The sequence below is a fragment of the Cnephaeus nilssonii genome (genome assembly GCF_951640355.1).
Source record: "Cnephaeus nilssonii genome assembly, chromosome: 4".
In the NCBI taxonomy this organism is placed as follows: domain Eukaryota; kingdom Metazoa; phylum Chordata; class Mammalia; order Chiroptera; family Vespertilionidae; genus Cnephaeus; species Cnephaeus nilssonii.
In genome coordinates this window covers 68,849,385-68,875,646 of record NC_137075.1, presented here as the reverse complement: position 1 = coordinate 68,875,646, position 26,262 = coordinate 68,849,385, and the positions used below count along the sequence as shown (strand labels likewise).

The 26,262-nt window shown below is 45.3% G+C and overlaps 1 protein-coding gene across 3 annotated transcripts in view; it reads left to right on the top strand.

Moving 5' to 3' along the window:
• Window positions 1-26,262, top strand: part of CDKL1 (cyclin dependent kinase like 1) — a 49,976-nt gene that overhangs the window by 14,803 nt on the left and 8,911 nt on the right. For all 3 annotated transcript variants that reach the window (XM_079769905.1, XM_079769906.1, XM_079769904.1), the window contains 5 exons: window positions 8,871-8,992; window positions 18,625-18,697; window positions 21,220-21,310; window positions 22,379-22,579; window positions 24,776-24,858. In XM_079769905.1, coding sequence (XP_079626031.1) covers window positions 8,871-8,992; window positions 18,625-18,697; window positions 21,220-21,310; window positions 22,379-22,579; window positions 24,776-24,858 — 570 coding nt within the window. The remainder of the gene's footprint in view (window positions 1-8,870; window positions 8,993-18,624; window positions 18,698-21,219; window positions 21,311-22,378; window positions 22,580-24,775; window positions 24,859-26,262) is intronic.

The window sequence follows — 26,262 nt, the reverse complement described above, 5'->3', positions numbered from 1 at the left end:
AGAAGGCAGTACTTTTTATACAGGACGGAAAATTTTTTTACGTAGGCCAGACTTGTGTCTTTCACTTTAAAATTTTTTAATGTTTTAATTCGCCTTTTTATTTGGCAGGATTCATGTGTTAGGCCACAAATTTGCTTTCAATGGGCATATTTTCTTGCTAATTATTAACCTTCTTTATTACTTATCAACTTTAAAAGCACTGTGGTAAAAATGCTGTTGGGTAAAATTGCCTGGTTGAAAATCTTTGAACTCCATTTATTTTTTTTTTGTTAGAATAATGAAAGGTGAGTTTCTAAATCAACTGATGCTATCAACCACATGTAAAAACCAAACAAATAATTTGTTTTATACCTGTCAGTACATTGCTGCATTCGTTTTTGGCCGGGTCATTGTTCATTGTCATTTTGATCACATTTGTACGATTGCTTCTTTCCTGGTACTTTTCACGTACGTCATTAGTCACAAGAAAACAGATCGAGCATCCACTGTGCACATTCTTAGCCTGTGCTGGGTCTAGAAAGGCGTCCAGAAGAGATCACAGCCCGGGGCTCTGGCCAGAGGACCAGCCTGGTACACTCTGTCCCGTCCATGTTGTCCACAGCTCACCTAAAATGACTTTTGCCCCCCACCCCCCAGCCACCTTTCCACCCATGGTTGCAGGCTTTTCAGGACCCCTCCTCTCCATATGTCACACCCTTTCCTTCTCTAGTCATCCCTGAAACAAAACTCAGCCAGGGTACCTACCATGGAGGGTGCTTGGCATTTGGAGGAAATGTGGGATCAAGGCACTTTTTTTTTTTTTACCCAAAAAGTTAAAGAATGATTCCTCAGCAACACCGTAATGATGGGTGTGGAATATTTCCCTCTAGGCTGGAGATGGTGGTAATAATTAAGTAGCTTTTTAGATAATGAGCATAGCTTTTCCTTCCCCACAGCTGATGTATTAACTCGTTCCCTGAAACTAACTTCAAAATATCTATCTTGGTTTGACAATACAGTGAAGAGAGCTAAGTGAGTCATTGAAAAGACATTTGTATGATGAAGTAATATATGCTCACATAAGAACAAACTGAAGATACAGACGAATGTAAAGTGAAAAAGGAAGCCTGCCTTGTCCTCCACTCTCCATTCTGGCTCCCTTCCCCCCACCCACAGTCTCTCACATGTCATTCCAGAGGACTTCTGTGCTTATACAAGGCCATATATTTCCTTCTTAAAAACGGGTACAAATGCTGTCATATTGAATCTACTGTTCTGTGATTTCCTTTTTACATTTCACAATACATCTTGGACATCTTTCCAAGTCAGCACATATAGATATGCCTTATTCTTTTTAATAGCTACTTACTATTTTATCATTTGAATGTACTATAAAGTCCTATAGTTGTTTATTTAACTAATCATGTATTAATGAACATTTGGGTTTTCTGCCCTGAAAATTTGGGAGACTATGGGGGATAGAAAGCATGCTTTCTCTAAGTGGATCACCAGGAGGGGTGAAGAGAGAGTCCAGTCCCACTTCCGCTCCCGGATCCCAGGCCCACAGATCCCCTACGGAAATGAAGGCATAGCACCATGTGGTGGCCGCTGGTTCAGTGCATGTGTCCTCGAAGGCTGGGGTACAGCTTCCATCATTCCCTTAGGCTGGCTGGTTGTAGGTGACGAGGTTTTTAGTAGAACCGATGGATTCCGTGGCTATATGCTAATTGACATGCCTCCTTCGCAGTAAAATGGGCCTGTTGGTCTGATGTTGTGTGGACTCCCATGCTGGTAAAGCAAACATTCTCTAAGCTCGTGATTGTGGGGCAGGCAGGAAAGGCAAACCCCGTGCAAGAATTAGTATCAAGCAGAAACTGGTTTGGCTCAGTGGATAGAGCTTCGGCCTGCGGACTGAAAGGTCCCAGGTTCAATTCCGGTCAAGGGCATGTACCTTGGTTGCGGGCACATCCCCAGTGGGGGGTGTGCAGGAGGCAGCTGATCGATGTTTCTCTCTCATTGATGTTCCTAACCCTCTATCCCTCCCCCTTCCTCTCTGTAAAAAAATCAATAAAATATATTAAAAAAAAGAATTAGTATCAATTCCGGTAAGGACAATCACAGCCCTTCCACGGAGCAGCTGGTCTCCTTCGAGGACAGTGCACGCCAGTCCCCAGGCATCAGGTTGGTTACTGGCAGGTTAGGTCCTCGGCAGCAGCAGCCAGGCAGCAGCAGCCAGGTCCGCCTTGGCGAGAGGGAGCCAGTGCTGCAGGGCCATGCCTGGCCGCCACCCTGTAGCCGTGGGCCCCTGTGCACGGATCGGTTACACAGCCCCGGGGTGGCCAAGGACGGAGCAGGCTGGCACCCACCAGAGAAGACACCCTCTGCCTGGTTGCTCAAGGCCTCCTCAGCATCAGTGAGGCCCAAGGACCCTCAAGCACTGTGCTCGCTCCCACGAGTCCAGTTTATGCCTCTTCTCCAAATGCTTTCGATCTCGCTCCTTCCAGTCTACCCACAGATCCATGCTTATCGCAGGTCCGTTCTTCCTCATGCAGAGTGGGCCATCCAGTGCAGTGCGGGGAGCTCTGCTCAGTGGGAGGATTCCCTTTCATCGCTGTCCTGCAAGGCCTCCGCCCAGGTGCTTTGGTGGTGGCATTGCAGACCGAGTGCCAGCATAATGAGCCGATCCATCTGTGAGCTGGCCTGGGGTTTTTCTCCTCCATTAGTTGTAAACTCCCATGGAACCATACATACAAGCCAATTGTAGGAGGGGTGACAGTGCAACAAAGCAGATGACATAGGAGAATGAGCCACCCCTTTTTGTAACTTGCTTGTTCCCCCGGACCTTCTGGAGCCCGATCACAAATGTATAGTTTTTGGTGGATTACTGGTGCATCCTCGCAGCCTTGTGACTGTGTGTCCCTATTACCCAGCTCACAGGGCAGCTCTGGGTCACAGAATCCCCTAAGGTCCCATGGTCGGGTGCTCAGTCTCTCTTAGGGAGTTACCAGGTGTCCTTGTCAGGAATTAAGTCCCAGGTCACGGGACAGTGCTCCCAGGCCAATGAATTCCCCCTTTACCAGCCTTATATTTCTCCACTGCATGGTCCAGCAGGCTTACGTTTCCTGCTGGAACGCAGGAGCCAGGTCTTGTAATTCTCAAGGACAGTTATTTCCTCCTGGAGCAAGAACCATACTGCCTTGCTGAGGCACTGTTACAGCCTCATCCTAGTTATAGGTCTGTGGGCCCTGGGAGGAGGTGGGCATTCGGTCAGGAGCCACCTGCCTCCCCGAGGTATTTTCAGGTCTTCATGTGGCAAAGGCATAAGACGCTGCTTCTCACAGCCTAGAGGGCTCTGAGAAATTTGAGGGTTTAAGACTCTCAGACTCATCCCCCTAATGTCCCGATCCCAGACCTCTGGGTCCCTCGCTTTCCTCACCAGAGCCCTGGCTTTGGCATAAGAGATCTGTTGAGACTGTGCATTGTCGCTTTTGTATCTCTGCTACTCCTACATGTTAAGTCCTGAGCCTGCTCTCAGCACAATCTATCCTGCATCTACGGGAGATAAATGTCTCTTTAAATACTATCATAGAGGCTTTTTTTTTTTAAATCCTCACCCAAGGGTACGTTTCTTATGGATTTTAGAGAGAGAGGAAGAGAGACAGAGTCAGAGTCAGAGACAGAAAGACAAAGAGAGAGAAACATCGACCCATTGCCTCCTGTATGCGCTCCCGGCTGGAGACTGAACCCGAAACGTGTACCGGACAATGCTCCAACCAACTGCATACCCGGTCGGTCAGGGCTGCCGTAGAGGCCTCCTGACTCCCGCAGTTGACGGATGGCTAACCGGAACCCATCTATCATTTTCCCTTTTCTTTTGTCAACGCCCTAAAGGTGTTAACAAAGGCCAGTCATTCCATAATCCCTGTAATTATCATTGCCCCACATTAGTCACGTGCCACTGCTAATGCATAAGGCGGTCTGCACCACATGCAAAAGCACGACTGATGGAAATCTCAGTAATTGTGTTGTTGCTGCTCCCCAGAGCTTCCTCTCGCCCCACTTGCCAGCAGCTGTGGGGGCCTGGCCATCTGCTTGGGGACTGATCCAGTTCTAGAATCCCATTCTGAAGATCTGCTCGCTCGGGCCACTTCTAGTACCAGCTCCCTCAGCCTGGACACCCCCCAGAAAGCAGGCCCAGACAAGCGACTCTGCTAGTAGCTTATTTGGGGAAGTGATCCCAGGGAGCAGGAGTGATCCCTGGGGCCGGAGAGAGGGAAATGGGGAAGGAGGAAAAGCCAACGCCGGGCAGAGGCACTCCTCCTGCCAGGTCTCTGCCAGGAGCCTGAGGACCAGAGGATTTACCCACCACTTCCTGTCCCCCATTGGTCCAGGGTTCGCCCCATGGAGTTTGACCCCCTGCATGTTAGAATCAACCCGCCAGCATCCCATATCCCAGCACCCAGCAGCCCCGGGCAGAAAGCCAAGGCACAGCGTACAGCTGAGGTGAGGGCTGCCGGCTACATCTGGGCACAGCTCGAAGCTGCAGCAGTGACTAAATTAAAGGATGCCCTGAAGGATGGGAAGCAGCCTGCGAGAGGCAGCGAATGCTGACCTCCTTGCTGTTCTGCAAACATTCCAGGTGGATCCCACAGAAGAGCCTTTGGGCTGGCAGTTCTTTCTGCCGGGAGCGTTTTTCTGGAAACAGTCATGACCTTCACCTTCTCTAGATTTTTTTTCCGTTTGTTAGCTTTTCAGCGAGTTCTTCTCTGCTCACCATGTTTTAAATTGCAACCCCCTATCATAGTATGTTCCCTACCTACTATATTTCTTTCCATAAGACTCACCACCACCCAGCATGCTCAAACACAGGAGTGGGATCAAGTAAGTTTGCAGTTGTTCCTATGGAAAATATTGCAATAATTAATAAATAATAATACAAGAACAAACTCTGTTTCACGTACTAACAACTGTAAACATACTTTTACCCACCCCTGTATGAGCTCCTGACAGCAGAGGTTTTTGTCATCTTTGTTAAATATTGTAATTCCAGAGCTTAAATAATGTCTGGCACAGAGTAGGGCTCAGTATATGTTTTAAGTAACAACGTGCATCAAATGAATATATGAAAATAGAATAATTTTGATCTTAATAATGTATTTCCTATATTCATCTATTTTTATAAAATTACTCAGTAGTTTGTCTTCTTCACTCAACATACATCATTGTCATAAGATCAATAGAGAGGCCTCTGTTAATCTCATTATTTTTAATAACTGCACAATATTTAATACTTCATAGTTTAAATGTATCACAATTTATTTAGCCATCCTCTTCTATCAAAGGAGGTTTGTATTATTTCCAACTTTTTACCTATACTAACAATACTGCAGTAAGTATCCTTGTACATATCCTTGTATGCAGTGGTGCTTTTATTTATGTAAGGTATGTTCTCAGAAGTGGTGTGCTGGGTAAAAGTGTGTGTGTGTGTGAGTGTGTGTGTGTATGTGTGTGTACAGTAGACTTTATTTTAGAACAGTTTTAGATTTACAGAAATTTGAGATGATCCTATAGAGAGTTGCCATCTACCCTCCACCTAGTTTCATGTATTATTAACATCTTACATTAGTACAGTACATTTGTTAGCATTAATGAAATAGCACTGATACACTATCATTAACTAAAGTCCATACTTTATTCCGATTTCCTTCGTTTTAATCTAATGTCCTTTTTCTGTTCCAGGATCCCATTTGGGATACCAAATGGCATTTACTCGCCACGTGTCCCTGGGCTTCTCTTGGCTGAGACAGTTTCAGATTTTCTGTGGTTTTGATAGCCATGACAGTTTTGAGGAGTACTGGTCAGGTGTGCCGTGCCAGCACAGCCAAGGGTTCGGTGAGCCTGAGGAGGGGCGGTGAAGGATTAAAGAAAAGACAGACAAAGAGAATACAGCTGGGACTTGGTGGATCTCCTGTGCCTGGATGAGGACACAGACAGATCCCGCCGGCAAGCTGAGCCTTTATTTTATGTTCAGAGATAAACAAGGTAGTGGTCAACATAGTTACAATGTTCTTGTGAGTTTCACTTGTTTTGGCAGCACTTGCTGCATCTCCCACAGCCCATTAGCTACCTAGGAAGGATCTAGGGAGGAATATAAGGTCAAGCTTAATTATGCTAGGAGAGCTCTGCATCTAAGCTGGGACTTGTTTGTGGCTCTGCCACAGGTCAACCCAAGGCTTAACCCTATAGCTGCTCCCTACAGTCAGGTGTTTTGTAGAAAGTGCCCCTGTTGGAATTTGTTTGGTGTTTTCTTCACGGTTAGACTGGGGTCCCAGATTTTGGGAGGAAAACCACGTCACCTGGCTGAGATTGTGTTAAATATTGTCAGGTTTCTCCAAGGAAGTTGCTCTTGCTGTCTCTCCATCTTGTACTCTTTGGAAGGAAGTCACTATGTGCAGCCCACACGTGAGGAGTGGGGGGTTCGGCTCGCCTCCATGGAGGCAGAGTATCTACAGGAATTATTTGGAATTCTTCTACATAGATGTATTTATTCTCTCCTATTTATTCAGTCAGTCAGTCAATCATTCATTCATATCAGTTATGGACTCATGGATATTTGTGTCCCTTTGACATATCCCCATCAATGTAGGATTTGTTTTTGTTTTATCCTTTCCTTCCTTTCTGGCTTTATCTTGTACATTTCCTCCTTATCTAGAATCATCCATTTTCTCCCAGGAGCCCTGGTTCCCTTAGTTGGAGAAGGGTATTAGCAACCAAGATTTGAGCTCTAGGTGCACATGTTGTCACTGGGGTATGGTTGCTTCTAGGCTCTTTGATCTGACAGAGCAAGGTCATATATGTGTGAATACCAACCCCTGTATACAGACATATCTACAGTTTTTTCTGTAAGTAATCATCTGTACCTACATTAAGCTAACCATGAGTTCATACCAATGTCTCCAGCTCTAATCCAACATTTAAAATACAGAGAGAAACTAAAAGGGAGACCAAAGTAAAACTGCAGCAGCAAAGGCAGAAACTTTTACACAAGAAACTACACCTGCGTCTGAGTGGCCCAGGCTTCTAGGTACAGCATAGCTGAAGGATGGCGGTGACTGCCCTGGTAAGAACCACTGATTACTCCAGATTGGACCAGCCCAGCTCAGAATGCTGAGGAATGAGACTGGGCCTGAGGCTTTGGCTTTACATACTCATAATAATGAAGGGATTCTAATTAAATGAGCCCTGAACTAAATCTTTATAGGATATATGGTAATCCAGTCTTGTCTATTAAGATGACTTGTATGTATAATAAACATGTTGAGTAAGCCTGTGAACATCCATCCATCTTGTTGCTTGGTTCTTCTCATCTGATTCCTCTCTATGTCCCTAAGAAGCCCATTCAGTATTGAAGTAGAAACATCCTCACCCTCTTGAATGACCTTGTGAATGTTGAGCTGTGATTGAAACCTCTGGGCTGCTGATTGCAAACTGGTTTTAAGAACAGAGGTGCCTCTCTGAGTTCTGCCCCTGGAGTCAACAGAGAGAGAGAGGAGTAATGTGGTTTGAGATGCTACACCCATAGGATCTGGCTCCTGGTCTCACCACTGTGCTGACACTGCTTCCAGGGAGGTCGTGTGACCCCTGCCTGGGGAAACCCACCAGGCACTCAGGCCTCTCCTCACTTGACCTTTCAGCAGCATCCATCACCGCAGTCTGTTTGTCCTTCCATATTATGCCCGTGGCATCATGGAATCATGCTCTGTTGTCTTCTTTCTTATCTTGGGGGGCCTTCTTCCCTCTCTCTTCCTTCTCATCCGCCCTTCAGGTGCACAGGGGTTCCTTGGGCCTCTTCCTTCCTCACTCGCTCTTCTGGGCAATCGTATATGTCCATGGATTCACTTACACGCATGATGACTCCCAGCTTTTCTCTTCAGTTCTAACTCCAGCCAACCTGACAGTTTCACTTTGGTATCTCAGAGTTCCCAACATGCCAAAAATAGTAATTTCTTTCCCAGAGAAACCATTCCCTCTCCCACTGCTGACCCCACCATCTGCCCCATGATACAAACCTTTGGTCATTCTTGATGACTTCCTCTTCCCCTTCCCCCACCTCCAGTCCATCACCACATCTGACTATTCCAATAACAAAGAATATCTCTGAACAGTGCCTTTCTCGCCGTCTGTCTGGCCTCTGCCCTGGTCCATGTTCTAGATACACACCTTCAGGCACATCAGATTGAAGTCTTCCTCGTCTTCCTGTCTTAAAATCTTTCATCAGCTTAGGAAGCGTGATTTATTTATTCATCCACAAATAACTGCCGAGGCCCTGTGCTGGGGGTTCAACAACATCATTTTGCGTAAACAAGAGAACGCAGACCCTGATATCATGGTCCTTATATTCTGTGGAATGTATCTATGATATCTATTGACAGCAGAGGACATTAAACAACCAACTGAGGAATCCTTACTCTGTAATGACTTAGTAAATGCAACAGGTTCTGAAGGACACATGCTTCAGGGGAGCTACCACCCATGCAGGGGCATTGAGCCCTGGGGACCGGGGGAGACCTCCTTAGGGAGGGGCATTTCCTCTGAGCCGTAAAGGATGAGTTTGTATTAACTAAACCATCTCTCCCCTTTCACTCTCCTTTCTTTCCCAGCCTTCTCTTATCTCTCTTTGCCTTCACCCACCACCTGGGTTATAATCGCTTTTCACATGCAAGCTACTAACAAACAGCTCATGAAGAGAAGTAAGATAATACTGTTTACAGGTTCCTTCAACCAAGACAAAAACTTCCTAAAGGACAAGCAGCTCTCTTTTTATGGGGTCTGAACTAGAGAACGCTGTCTTTCACACCTCACATTCAGCGCCTCGTCCTTCATGTTTTCAGCAACTCAAGCATCCCAACCTTGTGAACCTGATCGAAGTCTTCCGGAGGAAGCGGAGGCTGCACCTGGTGTTTGAGTACTGCGACCACACGGTTCTGCACGAGCTGGACAGATACCAAAGAGGGTGAGCGATCCATCCCGTACACACAAAACGCAGTGAAACACATCAGGATTTGTGAGGGGAAAATTAGCTGTGACCCTTTTTCAGGTTAGGCACGAACAGCCAGTGTCTGGACAGCATACCTTGCTGCTGGGGTCCACAGAGGAGGAGTTACAAAAAAAGAGATCCTATCTAATCATTTTCATGAAGAAAGCAACAGCAGCATTATTAGATTGAACTTGATTTCTTTGGTACATTATCTCGGCATATAAGCTATCCGAGTCTCTAAGAAAGAAAAGGGAGGGTATTAGTTATTCTGTGCCTGACTAGGGAAGTCTGAGGACTTGGAGATTGGAAGGAAGATTCCAAAGATAATGGCTATTAGGAAGTTTACGGCTAAAACAAATGTGTTGCCCTAGCCGGTTTGGCTCAGTGGATAGAGCATCGACGTGGGGACTGAAGGGTCCCGGGTTTGATTCCGGCCAAGGGCACATTATCTTGGTCGCAGGCTCCTCCCCGGCCTGGGCCCTGGTCGGGGCTCATGCAGGAGGCAACCAATCAATGTGTTTCTCTCACATTGATATTTCTTTCTGTCTTTCCCTCTCTGTTCCACTCTCTCTAAAATCAGTGGGAAAATATCCTCATGTGAGGAAATAAATAAACCAATGTATTGCTGCATCCAAAGCAATCCGGGTGTCCGTGCTGCTGTCTCGGTCAGGACTTCTTTGGTTACAAGGGACAAAAACCCAGCTGAAGCAAGTGTGGGTGGAAAAGGAATGTGTTGGTCGCTGTACCTAGGAAGGATTGGGGATGACTTTAAAGGCTTTGCTGACCTTGTCACATCTCTCTAGCATATGCAACTCTTCTGTGTGCATGAGAAGGCTTAGTGAGCAGGCAGATACTTCCTTTGAAAAAAAGAGGGGCTCCCTTTCAAGGGTTGAGGGTAGCCCTTACCTGGGTGAACAGAAGAGAGGCTGGCTTTTGGCTCCCACCCACTCCTCAGAAAGATGCCTTAAGGTAGAGTGCCATAGGTGGTGGCTGTTCTCTCGGCTCTTCTTCGTGTTGGTTTCATCCTGCTTTGTACACAAGTCTCCCTTATGAGGTGAATTTTGGAAGATGTGTGTGTGTGGAGGGGGAAGGGGGATAGAAAGAGTTAGGAAGGGAAGAATATGATAGAAAGCATGACCACAGGCTTTTTTCAACCTATGTAGCCATTCTAGAAGAAAGGACGTTCTAGAAGAAGGTAGTATCTGCCTATAAAGTCCAGTGGAAGACTCTGATGAGTTCATCTCAGTTGATGCAATCACTGTGGCCAAAAGGAGAGGGTAGAATGATTAGCAGGCCCTGAGAGATGTGATTCAAAGAAGGTCAGTCAAGGAAGACTTCGTGGAGGAGGTGGCCTTTGGATTGAACGGTGAGGAGATTTAAGAGAAGTTAAGCAGGAAAGAATATTCCATCTCTCCTTTTGCCTTGCTCCTGGGAGCCCAACTTTGGCTGGGGACAATATACAGAGTGCATTGTAGATCAGAGTGGTGGAATGCCACCCCATCCGGTCACATTCACACTCAGCAGCTGGAGGCTGGGGCTCTCTTAACAGTGCTTTCAAGCCTTGGCCAAGAGCTTGCTCTGCTATGTAGTGGTGGTTATATATTATCTACCCTGACCTCCAGGCAAATGGGATTAAAGTGGCTTATAGTCTGTTAGTGACCATGGCATAGGCTTTTCATGTTAATTTACACAACCAGAGAGCGCCAAGAAAACAGACACATCCCTTCAGAAAGTCATTGATGCAGAGAAATGCATTCAAGGGAGAAAGCCTTTTTAGTATGTTGATATTTACTCTTTGGACAACTTGGAAGTGACACTTCAATGAAACTTATTAGTATAAGTTACTCGTGGCTATGTGGTTGGTACAAGGGAGGTGTTGCAGAGAGTTTGATTAATTATGTTAGGTTGAGTCACTTGGAAACACTGATTTGTGGGGGGTTGAAAGCAATTGGGAGTCAGTTCTTTTTTAGCATATAGTTTGAGAAGAAAACAAGGACAGGACAAGGATCGATTAGAGTTTTGAAAGCAGATTTTTTTTTTCTTAACTCCACTGGCTAAAATATGTTATATATATTACAGGAAATACAAAACTGTTTTACTATGGAAGTGGGTTATTTGTAAGTACATTCCAGTAAAAGTGGGTCTTTATCATCTGTATGACCTTTGGCAAGTTGCCTTCAGGTGTCCCCACCTGGAACAATGAGAGCTCAGTGCCAGGTAGAGTTTAAGCCTTAAACTTTAAGGGAACGTCCAGCTCTATAATGCTATCAATTGATGATCTCATATCCTAGAAGTCAGAAGACTTTGGTTCTCCTTTGGATTCATATGTGATCTGTTACATAATATCAACAAGGGGTAATGTGCTAATGCTGGTGTTTGCCCTGCCTGGTGCCAGGTAGGGGCCTCCTTAGGTTTGCACACTTACTGCAAGAATGTCCTGTGATCACTATCGTCACTCCACTGGTTCACCCCATTCCCACCTGTTTCCCACTCCATAGAATCATTTGCATTCTAGGCTTCAGGATGTGCTGTTTTCTCAGCCGGGGTTGCCCGACCTTCTCTCCATTGCCTAGCAAATTCCTGCTTGTCCTTCAGATACAGCTCAAATATGGCCTCCTTTGTGATAGCTATCTAAAAAATATTTTTAATTTATTTATTGATTTTGGAGAGAGAGGAAGGGAGGGAGGGAGGGAAGGGAGAGAAAGAAAGAGAGAGAAGAGAAAGGAGGGCGCTTACTGGAGGCAACCAATCGATGTGTCTCTCTCACATCAATGTTTCTCTCTCTCTCTCTCTCTCTCTCTCTCTCTCTCTCTCTCTCTCTCTCTCTTTCTCCCTTCCACTCTCTCTAAATATTAATGGTAAAAAATATCCTCTGGTAAGGATTAACAAAACAACAACAAAAAAACACACCCAAAAAAGAAAAAGAAAGAAAAGACACAATCTTAGACTGAACGGTTTTACTTCTAATAATTTACCAGAAGAAAATAATTGAGTGTATGTGTTAAGATTGTTAAAGTATTATTTATAATGAAAAATTGTAAACAACAGAAATGTCCAATGATAAAGAGTTGGTTAAGTAAATTATGGTATGTCTTTACAATGGAATACAGTGGAGCCACTAATAATCATGCTAATAGATAAAACAGACATTGACCAAAAATGTTGCAAAATGAAAAAAAATGCTATCATAAAAATACACATTTCATTTTGATAGATCTTCTATATAGTTAGAAAAAATAAAATAATATATAAATTTTAGTAGTGATTATCTCTTGAGTTATGATTGATAAAGGTGTTTTTCATTTTATTTGTGTTTTTAAAAATATTTTCTCCATGTTCCATTTACTACTATGGCAATGTTTTCTTATTTAAAATAATTCTTGCCAAATCAGGCTCAAAGACTTATTTCTACTTTGAATCTGAAGTGGACATGAACTCAGCTCCTTATTAACAGGTTTCTAACTTCTGCTCCTTTGGAAAGCTTTTGGAGATGATTCAGATTCATGTTGATACTAACAAGCCAATTTATGCCCCAAGATAGTTATCTGCTACACTGACACAAATATGTTTCTATTGTAATTCCCAGTGCTGTGGTTCAGTTGTTCATATTTACCCTCTTACAAGCATCTTACCATTGCTTATCTACTGTAGGTCTTAATATGCTTTATACTTATTATTATATAAACTATTGGTCTCTCATAACTCAAAGTTTCATAAATGACTAGTTTAGGTGTTCTCTATTTTTCTGCCTCACTATAAGTGCAGCCAGACGCAGTACTTCACTGATTCTTTCCATTACCACCAGTTCCTCCTCTGACTCCAGTACAATTTGTTCAAAGAACGTGTGGTGGGTAAAGATTGTCAGTACAAATTTTCAGTTTCTGACAATGGAATTCCCAAACTTTGTAGAACCATAGAAATCTCTCTCTCTTTTTAAATTAAAAGTGACATATTGTTTGTTATAAAAATGCTTCAAGCACCACAATAATGTATCAAAGAAATATCGTCAGTTTGAAAAATTGTTATTTTGTTGTTTTTTGTTAATCCTCACTAGAGGATATTTTTTCCCATTGATTTTTAGAGAGAGGGAAAGAGAGGGAGGAAGGACAAGAAAGGGAGAGAGAAATATCGATGTGGGAGAGACACATTGACTGATTGCCTCCCACATGTGCCCTAACTAGGACTGGGGATTGAATCTGCAACCCAGGTACATGCCCTTGATTGGGAATAGAACCCTTGACCCTTCGATGGGAATGGCTGATGCTCTAACCACTTAGCAACACCAGCCAGGGCCGAAAAATTATTTTTAATTGTCTTATGGATATATGTTAAATAGATTATACTCTACATATTATTCTGGATTTTTGAAGTATATTTTGGAGCTGTCCCCCTATTTATACATATTTACTTCTATATTTTTTAAGTAGCTATATAGAATTTCATTGTACAAACATACCATGATTTCTTTATTCAATCCCTCACTGATAAATATTTAGATTGTTTCTAGTTTTCTGCCGTGACCAACCACTTGCATAAATAGTTCTATAGGATAAATTCCTAAGAACATATTATTTCTACAGGAGCTTGGCCAGCCCTTTCTTCCCTAGCTTTGCTGTAGTCCTGTGTAGAAATGAAGCTTTGATTGTTTGGCGTCTTGTAATGTCACAAATGGGAGAAAAGCAGTAGTGGGAACAGCTGTTATGTTGAGAATGCTGGAAGAGGTCCATGTTCTTTCTTCATCATCTCTGTCATCTCATGATAGAAGAAAACTTCACTTATACCACTGTCCCCTCTGTTTCCCTTTTCTATTCTCCCAAAAAAGTTACATTAAAATTGTATTAATTCAATATCCACTGTTTCCATTATTATGCTTATGTAAATATTACTTATTTAGCTGAGAATTTTACCATACGAGGGTTTCCTTTCATACTTTTTCTGCAAATTAATATTTGCCCTGCTTTTTAAATTTGCTTAATATTCTTTAACCCTATTGCTAACTTTTCTCGCTCTTTCTAATAGCCTCTCAATATACTTTTCCATAAGATAATCACATCAGATGATTCATTCATTCCTTTTTTTTGTGTGTGACATCCTGCCTTTAGAACTTTGTTCTCCCTCTGCCTGGCTTGTTCTCGAAGCCTGTTATCCAGTTGTCCTCCTGGGACTTCCCTTTGCTCTCATCCTTGGAATCCCACTGCCTTTCCCTACAGTTGGATTTACTACTTCCTGCGTCTCCTGCCTTCCTCTTTCTGGGTTTCCCTACTTATTTTGGCCAAGCACATCCATCGCCAAGCCTTGGAAAAGATAACACAGTCACACAGAAATCTAGACTTCAGACATTTCCATATCCCATCCCCTGATCCTCGTCTCCCCTTGGGGTAAAACAGTCGGGATCCCCTTAGGTCCCTGGGGGTGAAACAAAATTCCCAAGCAGGCAGGAAGCATGTGGTGAGGTCACACGGGTGTACCCCTCCTCCACCTTGTCCTGCTGGTGGGAGGTGGGTCCCATTCCCCGCTCCCGGGAAGGGCACCTCTGCTGAGCTGAGTGACAGCCCAGTGGGCTTCAGAGGAAGTCGTAGCTCTCGGTGAGGCAACTGACTGAAGACCCCAGGGAAGACCACAGGCTGCCCAGGGAATGAAGACACACCTTGCTGAGCCCCTCCCACCTTGGCTTGGGACAAGAAATAAAGCGAGTGTCCTTGCTTAATTTTCTCCTACCCTGCCTAGACCCGAATTTCTAGGTCTGGGGAGCTGGCATCCTCAGGAGAACAAATCCCATGAGACCTGCCCAGCCGGCTGGGAGTCCAAGAGGCCCAGGTTTACGAGGAGGAGGAATTGGGGACATAGTTTGTTCAAAGTCCCACTGCCTAATCTCGTGGGGAAGGAGAACCAGGCCAGGGGAAAAGCTCAAACGCCACTTCCCTCACAGGCTAAGGTTGAGCTTATACATGATTCCTCTAAAGGGACAGCGTGTCTTTGAGCTGGAATCCGGCGGGGGGGTGGGGGGGTTGGGGGGGGCGCTCCTAGAGACAGTAGAGAATGAGGGAGAACTGGGCCCCTTCCCTGCCTCACTCTGCCCCAGACCTCAGCCATGAGCACCATTTCCCACCAGTTGGGAAGGAAACACACACTATGAAGTGGAGTGAATTCCTTCACCCTGCCAGCATAAGCTACAGCTTTAAGAATGTCTGCTTTAGGCTGAAGGGTCTGGCCAGACACCCAGACGCTTCCAAAGCTTTTAAGTTTGTTTGTGAAATATTTTCATATTTGTTTAAGATGGTATAAGGCAGAGGGCACGGCGATGACTACCCTCAACATGCCTGGCTCTTGAGTCACGCTGTTCCAATCTGGATGGTTGCTTTAATGCAGTTGTCATCCGTCACTTCCCTTCACCTCCTCCTAGAAGTCCCTGCGGCTGCCCCCTCGTGTGCCAGGTCTCCAGCTTTCTCTGTTTCCTGTCATCTTCTTTGAAAGTTTACGCCTTTTTGGTGGAGAGCATCCTCCAGGGGGCTTCCCGATAAGTTAAAAGAGAGATTAACCGAAGAACTTATAAGTATATATGCATAGTCCATGGACTCAGCAACAGACAGGTGAAGGCCTGTGGGGGGAGGTAATGGGTGGATGGGGGGCAAAAGGGAGAAAATGGGGGACATCTGTAATACTCTCAACAATAAAACAAATTTTAAAAAAGAGAGAGACTGAGATCTTATCCTTGCATGTCTAAAAAGTATTTTCTCTTCACGCTTGATTTCTGTTTTGTTTGTTTTTGGTGAAAAATAATATTTCTTCAAAAATTTGGAGGCATTAAAATTTTTTTAATTTAATTTTTTCTATCACCATTTATTCCTTCTATGCAGTCTTCTACCTCCACCCATCCCTCCACCCCCAAAAATCACTATTGTCCATGTCCATGAGTTCTTTTTTTTTACTCAATCCTGCCATCCCTTCCTACCTCCCATCGCCCTCATCACCACCCTGCCTCCAACCCACACTGCCCCGTCCCCCCCACCCCCATCTCAAGCCGTCTGCCTGCTCTCTAGCAATGATTCTCTCTATTTTGCTTGGCAGTTCAGTTTGTACATTAAATTCCACATATGAGTGAAATCATATGGTGCTTGTCTTTCTCTGAATGGCTTACCATGATAGTTCAATTTGGGAGGCATTTTTAAGTGCCTTCTATCTCCTAGTGCTGTGCAGGAGTCTGTTGTCATTCTATTTTCTGCTTCTTTGTGAAGTTCTGTTTCTTTTTTACTTCCTGAAGCTTGTAGAAACTTCTCTTTACTCACTGCATTCTAAATTTTAAAATCATAGGCCTTGCTTTTTGTGTCCATTACTGAGGCACTTGGTGGATTCTTTCTGTCTGAGGAAAAATTTTTTAATTGTTTTGTTCTTGATGTCCTAGCCTTTGTTCTCTCTGTTTTCTCTTCCCCGGACCTCCTATTATTTGGAGGTCTGGCTCTCCCGCCCGCCCGTGGGTTACAGCGCCTGTTCCTGCTTCACGGACGCAGCCGCTTTCCTGTTGCCATCTTCTCGGAGGATATCCGTGTTGTTGTTCTAATGTTCCCTTCTCTCTCCATCGTTTCTGTTTCTTTTGAGTGGCTCTTGTTCTCTTTGTTTTGGTCTCTGACTCTCTTATTTGACTCTCTTGGGCAAATAGGATCTTATATGTCTATGGTTTAGAGTAGGGAACTCTCGATAGCTCGGCACCTCCCTGTGGGGTTATCTGGCTGGGCCATTTGCTGGGGAAACCCCAACCTTCAGATCCTCCCTCCTGAGCTCCCACCAAAAAAGTCTTCCAATATTTTGCCTAAAGAGTAAAGTCTGGCTGCCAGCTTTCTCAGGACCTAGTGCAGGAAGAGGCCTGGGGAGTCTCCGCATTCTATACTTCGTATGTCTGCAGTCATTTAATCCCCTGCTTTTATCCACCGTCTCAAGCGTACCAAAGGTGCTTGATCTTATCCTCCCCAGAAAACAAACCGCAGCCTTCTCCTGACTGGGGGAGGAGACTTTCCTATTGGAGTAGACGGGGAAGGGGCCTAGGGGTTTGATTGTTTCCCAAACAGGTTTGTCCACACTCCTTCCCTCCCCTCTCCACAGAGATCTTAGCTGTGACTTCCTGAGCCTTCTCGGGATTCTTGGGGTTAACTGGCTGGTCCTCCACGCTCCCTTCCTAAGACAGTTGAGTTTTTCTAGCATCTGAGTGGATATGCCACTAGGATGAGGAAGAGAACTGGGGGAGAAGCTACTCGAAGCCAGGGGCATAGTTCAGGTGTAGAAATGTCCCAGCCAGTCTTCCTGGACGTGGCCTCCTGCACGCGTCCCACTGTCGAAGCATCCTCCTATCTGCTGGAAAGGATTTCCTCAACATCTGGTCTGTGACAACAGTGACCTTGTAGCCCCTCTCAGAGGCTGGAAGTGACTTTTTTTGGTCACCTTAACAAAGCTACTCGGGAGTTTCCTCCCTGGCTTACTTCTTCTTCTTTTTTTAAAATTATTGTTGACAATGTTACAGATGTCTCCCATTTCCCCCCCTTAACCCACCTCCACCCAAACTCCCCCTCCACCCCCACCAGGTCTTCACCACCTTATTGTCCGTGTCCATGGGCTATGCATATTAGAATGTAAGTTCTTTGGTTTATCTCTGCTCGTCTCCCCACCCCCACACCTGGCTTACATCTTAGTTCTGGTGGAGGACCTCAACAACATTGTTTAATGTTTGGTTCGTAAGAACACTAGGCTCCGCTGGTCTCTGAACATAAATGCACACTTTCTGTAGTCTATTTCACTCACTGCCTAATTAAAAAAAAATCCTCCCCCAGAAAGTGCTTTTTTCTAATTTGCCCAAGGGACCTGCTGGAGCTACTGGTTGCCCTGTTATAGAAGCTTCAAGTCGGAGAAGTGCTGGAGGCAGTGGCATCAAGTTTAGATGCTGTGAAAGAGGGCAGGCTGGAAGATACAAGGGGGGCGCGGCTAGCTCCCGGGGAGGAGCAGTGTGGGAAAGAATCAGGGGCCCAGGTGCGTTATGGATCCTTGCTAGCTTTTGTGACATGGGGTGCCATGTAAGCCTCTTCCCTGTCGTCAGCAAAGTCTTCGTTACCTTAAAAAACACCCTGCCCAGGGCGCCTGGAGAAGCCACGGGTGCGCACAGAGAAGATGAATTCTGCTGCAAGGCCACGAGCGTGGGGCCACTTGCAAAAATGAGCGACATGTTGTACGCCGTATATTAACTCACTTTCCAGCCACAAAAAGCTTCTTATAGAAACGGAGCTCCAGTGACCAGGCAGCTTCCAGTGGTGTCGCAGGTATTTGAGGTCAGTGGTCATCAAGACGTGAAGTCCTGTGGGTCCTCCTGGGCCCGGCCTGTAGCCGCAGATGAGAGATGGTATTGTCGTTCGCCTGCTGTCCCCAGAGCTCAGCAGTGTGCTGGTCACATGTTTGTATGTTGGGCCTGTGCAATGACAAGTCAGTGAGTTAGATGACTTTCTGTGGAGCCTAGGAGTTTGCACTATTTAAGCCTTTCTTAGTTTACGTTTTTCTTTTTCTTTCTTGAGCTGAATTCCATGGCTAAACTAAAGAATGTGTTTGTACTGCTTCTTTATTTTCACTAGGGTACCAGAGCATCTCGTGAAGAGCATAACGTGGCAGACGTTGCAAGCTGTGAATTTTTGCCATAAACACAATGTAAGTCTCATGATCTCCCTTAAAAAAATCAGAAGGCTGCCCTTCAGCTGAGGCGGAACCTTTGTTCAACATTTATGTCATGCTTTTGTGGATATAATTTTTCATCCAAATCTTCTTAATCCAGGTTAGGGTAAGTGGAGGCTAAACATGCCAACCCAGTGATTCCTTCTGGTTCGGGTCACATAAAAGATGCATTTGTATGACTTCTGCTCGTCAGAAGCTGCTCAGATTTAAGGTAGCATCCCGTCCACTTGGAGTCTGTATGGGTCTGCTATCCTCTGAAGGCTCTGAAATGAGGGAGAGGAGCCCCACGTGACTCCTGCCCATGCGGATGCGGGAGGTGGAGTCCCAGACACAATGCCCCCATGCTGGTGCCTGCTTTGCTGAGATATGAGTGCCAGGTCTGGGAGGAGCCAGCCCAGTGGGAGCCTGTGCCACTCCCGGGCTCAGCAGGGCCTGGCAGAGGCAGTGGACCCAGGCTGTGACCTCACAGATGCTGGAAGCCTGCTGCCCCTCCAGTGCAGCACTGCCCACGCCCTGCACACGAAGCCAGTTCCAATGTTAGAGCTCCATTTTGGCCACAAGGGCAATCTGACTGCAGTAGGTCGACCTACTGGCTGCTGGGGTCAGTTAGCTGGTGGGCCTGAATCCTCATTTTTTAAGCTAATCTAAATGACTTTCCCTGACACTGCTTTCCCGGATGGAGGAAATAGGACAGTAGTGAGCGCTTTGCCCTACCGAGTCTCCACTCGCTGAAGCTATAGTCCTTGTCAGAATGCATGGATAGCGGGGAGCATGGGCGCTTTATTTATTTATTTTAAAATATATTTTGATTTCAGAGAGGAAGGGAGAGGGAGAAAGAGAAAGAAACATCCATGATGAGAGAGAATCATTGATAGGCTGCCTCCTGCACACCCCTTCCTGGGGATCGAGCCCACAACCTAGGCATGTGCCCTTGACTGGAATCGAACCCAGGACCCTTCAGTCCGCAGGTCAACGCTCTATCCATTGAGCCAAACCAGCTAGGGCTGCATGGACGCTTTATATTGCTGTTTACTGAGAGCGAGGCTTAGCACTTTCCCGAGAGTAGGTTTCAGGATGGGGAGGAAGGGGGATTGCATACAGGCCCTGGTGGGGAAAATCAGAGACAGTGAGGACCAGTGCATACCACAGTTCCCTGGAGAGCCCCTGACCACACTGTTTGGCCGCATGTGCTGATGGGGGGAGGGTGTAGAAACTTGTCAAGAATTCCCAGAACAGACTAGGAGCACATTCTTGCTTACAAGTCCTGCCGACCATCTGTCACCATGATATCCACGGGTATGCCCATTTATAGTAACATGTGAAGCCAGTGGTAAAGAGTGGAGGGATCTCAGGGCCATTAATTGCTGAGAACCAGATAGATTGTAATAAAATAATTCAGAAATTGTCTCCCCAAATGTTTTCCAGAGTAATGAATACCCTTTGGGGAAACATTGACACTGATCTCTCACCCTGAAGGTCGTTTGGAGAGAGTACTAGGCCAGGCCCAAGAAGAACCTCTGTCCTCTTTCCAGATGCTAAAAAGTCAAGAATACCCCAGGGTTTCAGCCACAGCCGAAGGGGGTCTCTCCTTGCAGAAGGAGCCAACATTCTTCTCCAGAGAGGAACAAGCTTGGAAGAGGGCAAGATTATTTATTGGGAACCCTGAAAAGCATTTTGACCCAATTGTTTTTATGTAATTGCTAATGAAATTGTTGTTTTGTTCTTTGCCAAGAAAAGTATTTAATAAGAAAATCATGTGAAGATTCTTAAGCATCCTTCGAACATCTCCCTGTTAAACCATGTCAGCTGTGGTTTGGAAACCACAGGTGATTTGAGTCTAAACTGTGGGGTGGATGCAGCTCCGAGAACGCTTGTGTGTGGGACGGAGCTGACATCTAGCGACTCTCTGCAGAGGGTGAGCGCTGCCCACTCTTGTTTATCTTGTCAGGACAAATGTCAGAGCTGGAAGGGAGGTCTCGCAGGAGGATCGTGGTTCCGCCCTTCTCTTCCCCAGCTTATCTCGGCAGGCCCAGCGCTCGTCCTGTTTACCAGGCGGACTGTGTTCTGTTCTGTTAAACAGCTGAACTATGAATCTTGCTAATGTACCGACTTGTGGCTCCAGCAAAGCCCTGTCCAAGCTTTTCAGCGTTTCCCTTTCATGGAGGGTTGCCAGGTTACATACATGCCAAATACTACATAAGACATACTTATACTAAAAAAAAAGTTTAACTACAATTTAAAGTTACCTGGATGCCTTTGTGGTACCTTTGGGACCTTTAGGAATTTAGGATGATTCAGGCTATGATAGGTATGGTACTAGATTTATTTCATGCTTATGTTTTGCCAATTTTGGTTATTTTTCAACCTATTATCCAAAAGGCCAGTGAGAAGTTCAAACGATTTCTCAGTTATTTTTGCTCATTATTCATGTGTTTTATTGATCCCACATAGTATAGTTGCTCTTTAGTAATCTGTTTTGGTTCGATTTTTGTGACTAGTGCATACATAGAGATGTGAAGCCAGAAAATATCCTCATCACAAAACATTCAGTGATTAAGCTGTGTGACTTCGGATTTGCTCGACTTTTGAGTGAGTATTGAAGTTTCTCTTAAGTATAAATGATGGAAAGATTCTTTATATAATAAATGACCTAAATGCTATCAAAAGCTAGTTCTTATATATAGTAAGTATCCTATCTAATAAAAGAATAATATGCAAATTAACCGTCATTCCGTCACAAAGATGGTGGCACCCATAGCCACAAGATGGCGACGCCCAGTCCCCTCAGCCCTGACGCTGGAGTGTTTGGGCCTGTCGGCCTGGCCAGGGGTCGAGGGGACCAAGCGGTGAGGCAGGATCCACCCACTCCAGCGGTGGATCCAGCCTCGCTGCTCCACAGCCTCTGGAGTGTGCGGGCCTGTGGGGGTGGATCCAGCCTCACTGCTCAGCCGCTGCTGCTGGAGTGTTTGGGCCTGTTGGCTCGGCCCAGGGTGGCGGATTTGCTGTTTTCATATGATGTTTTTGTTATTTTTATATCATGTCTTTGTTGTTCTTATATCATTTTGTTATTGTTTATTAATAAATTCATATATTATTTTCACATACATTGTACTCATTTCCTTTCATCTCTCATACTTCTATTATAGAGAAAGGGCAAATAGCAATATTAACATATTTCCTCTAATTAATTTCCTTTTAATGTGCACGAATTTCGTGCACTGGACCCCTAGTATATATATAAGAACTTACGATAAATTACAATTATGTAATTACTGAAAATAGGTAGACACATACAGTAGTTTAAAAATGTATGCTATAGCCCGGCTATATAGTACTTTTCAGAAATACTATTTTAGAAGAGTGGGTTTCAACTTTGGCTGCAGGTTAGAATCACATGGGGAATTATAACTATAAAAACTATACTGATTCCCCCACCCAGGAATTGTGGTTTAACTGGACTGGGGTGGGGCCCAAGCATCAGTAATTTTAAAAGTCCTATATTCCAAGTGATTTTAATGTGCAAGTAGTATTGAGGACCCACTGGTTTAGAAAAGCCATATGATGGGGCACAGCTAGATGTCTCAGATCTTCCCCCTCCCGGTTTTGATTCCATGTTCGCACTGTTCTCTCTGTTTCTCATGTCCCATCGTTGACCAGCTGGACCAAGTGACTACTACACAGACTACGTGGCTACCAGGTGGTACCGCTCCCCGGAGCTGTTGGTGGGGGACATGCAGTATGGCCCCCCAGTAGATGTTTGGGCAATTGGCTGTGTCTTTGCTGAGCTGCTGTCAGGGGTGCCTCTGTGGCCAGGAAAATCCGATGTGGATCAGCTCTATCTGATCAGGAAAACCTTGGGTAAGTGGTGTCTCTGTCCTACCTTTTGGGCAACTGAATAGTTTTACCCACATCAGTGCAGGGCAGAGCCAAGTTCCTAGTCTCACCTAATGCCCTTTATAGTTACGAAGGAGGGACACTCCCACCGCCTCCTGTAAGTGACTCCATTAAAGGTGTCCCATTTGTTTTAATAAAAAGAATCCACTATTTTGAGTTTGTACTATTGTCAAAAAGACATGATTGTCTCTTTGGCATAGTTTGGATCAAGTTAAACTCTGAATGATGATCATAGCAACAATAAAAGCGTACATTCCTATAAGGGCTGAGCAGTGTACAGGATGCTGATGTATTTTGTTTCATTTATGATGATGTGGTCATTCATTCGTTGGTTGTCCTGACTCCAGCCTGCCAGGCTTGTTTGGATTACTCAGAGAAAGATTCTCACCCTTCTAGGTGTCAGGAAGAGAGTTGTTCATCTAATGTCCCTTTGCTTGTCTTGCTTTCCCACCCCTTCCTTTCTTTCTACTCATGGGGTGGAGGGGGCGAGGGGAAGAGAAGAGAGAGAGGAGAGAGACAGATGAAAAGACCTATATCGGTGATTGTCCTCTTCAGAAGTCAGGAATTTAGCTACTACTCCCCTGAGAACCCACTTGCCCTCTTCTAAACTTTTTTTTTTTAATATATTTTATTGATTTTTACAGGGAGGAAAGGAGAGGGATAGAGAGCTAGAAACGTCGATGAGAGAGAAACATCGACCAGCTGCCTCCTGCACACCCCCTACTGGGGATGTGCCCGCAACCAAGCTACATGCCCTTGATCGGAATCGAACCTGGGACCTTTCAGTCTGCAGGTGGACGCTCTATCCACTGAGCCAAACCGGTTTCAGCTCTTCTAAACTCTTGTAGCACCTGCTGTCACCATGCCTTTTACTCCCCAAATATACTGTAAGCTGCCTGAGGGTGAGATGGTATCTTTCATTTCTGTCTGTCCACCAGCGTTTACTGTCTACATAGTAGGCAGTAAGTATTTGCTGATGGCTCTTTTTGATGACACAGAAGAGACTGGGAGCCGTTCCGGGGGCACTCAGCCTTCCTTGCTGTGTTTCTCCTGGTGATTTTAGGACACCCTCTTCCTGCCTCCCCCCCAGCTCTGATGGAAGAAGGTTATTAAGGTCCAGGCACTGCTCTCATGATGAAGACCACTGAGGTCTGGGGCAAAGCATTAGAGGGTATATTTTGGCTGCTCCTGTCGAAAACGGGGTGGGGCAGCAGCTTTGGGGTTTGAGTGAGGTAATGTTCCAAACCAAATTGGTGAAATTAGACAACTTGATACCATGTGGTAGGAACTTCAGCCCAGCCCAATAGCAGCATTTCTGGGGTCCTAGTTTGGAGGGTTTTTGTTCACTCTGCTCTAGGAGGTAGGTCTGAGTGTGCCTCAGGGGCACCCTGCTCTGAGTATCTCCTTGTGTTCTCTGAGCAAAATTCCTCTTGAGATTCTATCCCTAGAATTTTCCTGAGGACAGTTTTATCTGATTTGGCTGAAATGTGGGTAGAATGGGCCTTATGTAATCCCCAGAATACAGACATGCCCCTTTCGTTTAATTGCTTCATATCGTAAATACTTCTAAACAGCAGATAAAATGAGATTTTCAGGTGATGGCTACTTGGTGAAACAAGAAAAGGTGGTTCCAGTTTATAAATGTCTTCCTTCCAGCTAGATCCTCTGTGACCCCCCTCCCTCCCTTCCTTCTCCCTTTCCTTCCTCAGATGTTTACGGAGTGCTTGCTATGCCAGGCACTGTTCTGTTAGGCCAATACACTTTTGTCTTAACCCATCAGGATTCAGTTAACATGATTTTGATTTGTAGTTATTGCACTTTTGCTATTAAAAAGAGGGGTGCTATTTTATGTGTGTGTGTGTGTGTGTGTGTGTGTGTGTGTGTGTGTGATTCTGAGTTGTTTCGTTTGAGGAGCAAGAACCGTGTAGCCTTCTATTCCTGTGTGTGCTTCCTCTGTGCCTAACACAGCGCTTGCCGCACTGCAGGTCTCCGTACAGGTTGTTGAGGCTGCCTCGAGGCCTCTCCCTCCCTCTGACTGGGAGAGCAGACTGCAGACTTCAGAGGTGTAAGCACAGACAGACACAGCACCAGAGAGAGAAACCACAGATCAGTGCTTGCTAACCCATCTCATTTTATCTTCCTCTTTCTTCTTGTCCAAAGGAGATCTCATTCCTAGGCACCAGCAAGTATTTAGCACCAATCAGTACTTCAGTGGGGTGAAAATTCCAGACCCTGAAGATATGGTGAGTGACCCATTTTGGAAAGAATTCTGCATGTCAGGGCTGAATGTCAGCCCCATGGCCTAGTCTGCCCTGGCAGGTCAGTTTAAGAGTAAAAAAGAAATTGGGGCAAATTGACCAGCAAGACCCTGGCCGTCAGTTCTAATTTAGAGTAAGCTGCTGATAACAGAGGTGAGAGAGCATGATGGACAGGAATGCAGAGTGCCTGCCCTGACCTCACCTGTCTTTTGTCATTTTCAGCAGTTGAAGGTAGGTAGCTCAGAGCCAATCAACGTTTAGACAGTGACTCATCCAGGAAAATCCCGCATTGTCCTAGTGCCCTGCTCTACTGAACTTGCATGGCCAGCCTCACTCCAGTGCCTGTCCTCTATGACCAATGTGGGGGAACGCACTCATTCTAAAAAAACTGAAAAATTAAAAATGTGCATACTCTTAGTCCACTTTCAAGAGTTTATTCCAATGAAATCATTAGACAAATACATAAAGTCATAGCATTCTTTAATAGAAACAATTTCCTTTAGTGTCCCATCAGTATGGGATTAAATAACTTATGGAATATAGCCTTACAATAGAAATACCACATAGCCAATAAAAATAGATTTTATGTATTCACTTGAAAAAAGTTCATAAATGGAAAAAAATGGTTATGAAACAGTATATATAATTTGACATAATTTTAATAGGTATTTAATACACAATACATGTATTTATATCCTATCTAATAAAGAGGGAATATGCTAATTGACTGACACACCCTCAAAGATGTCATCCCCCACAGCCACAAGAGGGCGGTGCCCAGTCCCCTCAGCCCCACTGGGGTAGCAGGCATGCAGCACCGCTGGGCCCGCCCCCAGGCGGGTCCAGCCATTCTGCGCACCTGCCTTCAGAGTCCCCCAGTCCCCTCAGCCCCCCAGCTGCCCAGGGCCGCCTGAGGTGCAGGCAAGCCTCGGATAGCGGCTGCCTAGCCGCCCAGGGCTGTCTGAGGCTCAGGTAACCAGGGCTGACAGAGGCTTGCGCTGCCGGCAGTGGCAGCAGCAGAGGTGTGATCGGGGCATCGCCTTCCCCTGATCGCCAGTTTACCTCCCACCCCTGAGGGCTCCCGGACTGTGAGAGGGGGCAGGCCGGGCTGAGGGACGCTCCCCCCTCCAGTGCATGAATTTTCATGCACCGGGCCTCTAGTATAAGTATAAAAAATCTGACAACCTTTGGAAAATCATGCAAAGCTTTTTACATTTGTGAAATAAATGGCTGCAAGGATATATACGAAAATATTAACAGCATATATCTCTCTGTGGTGGGGTAATTTTTTTCTTCCTTTATGGTTTTAAATATTTTTTTATGTCTTCTAATGAGCCTGTATGATCATCAAAAACATTTCAGAGCGCAATGAAGGTTTCTGAAATCCTG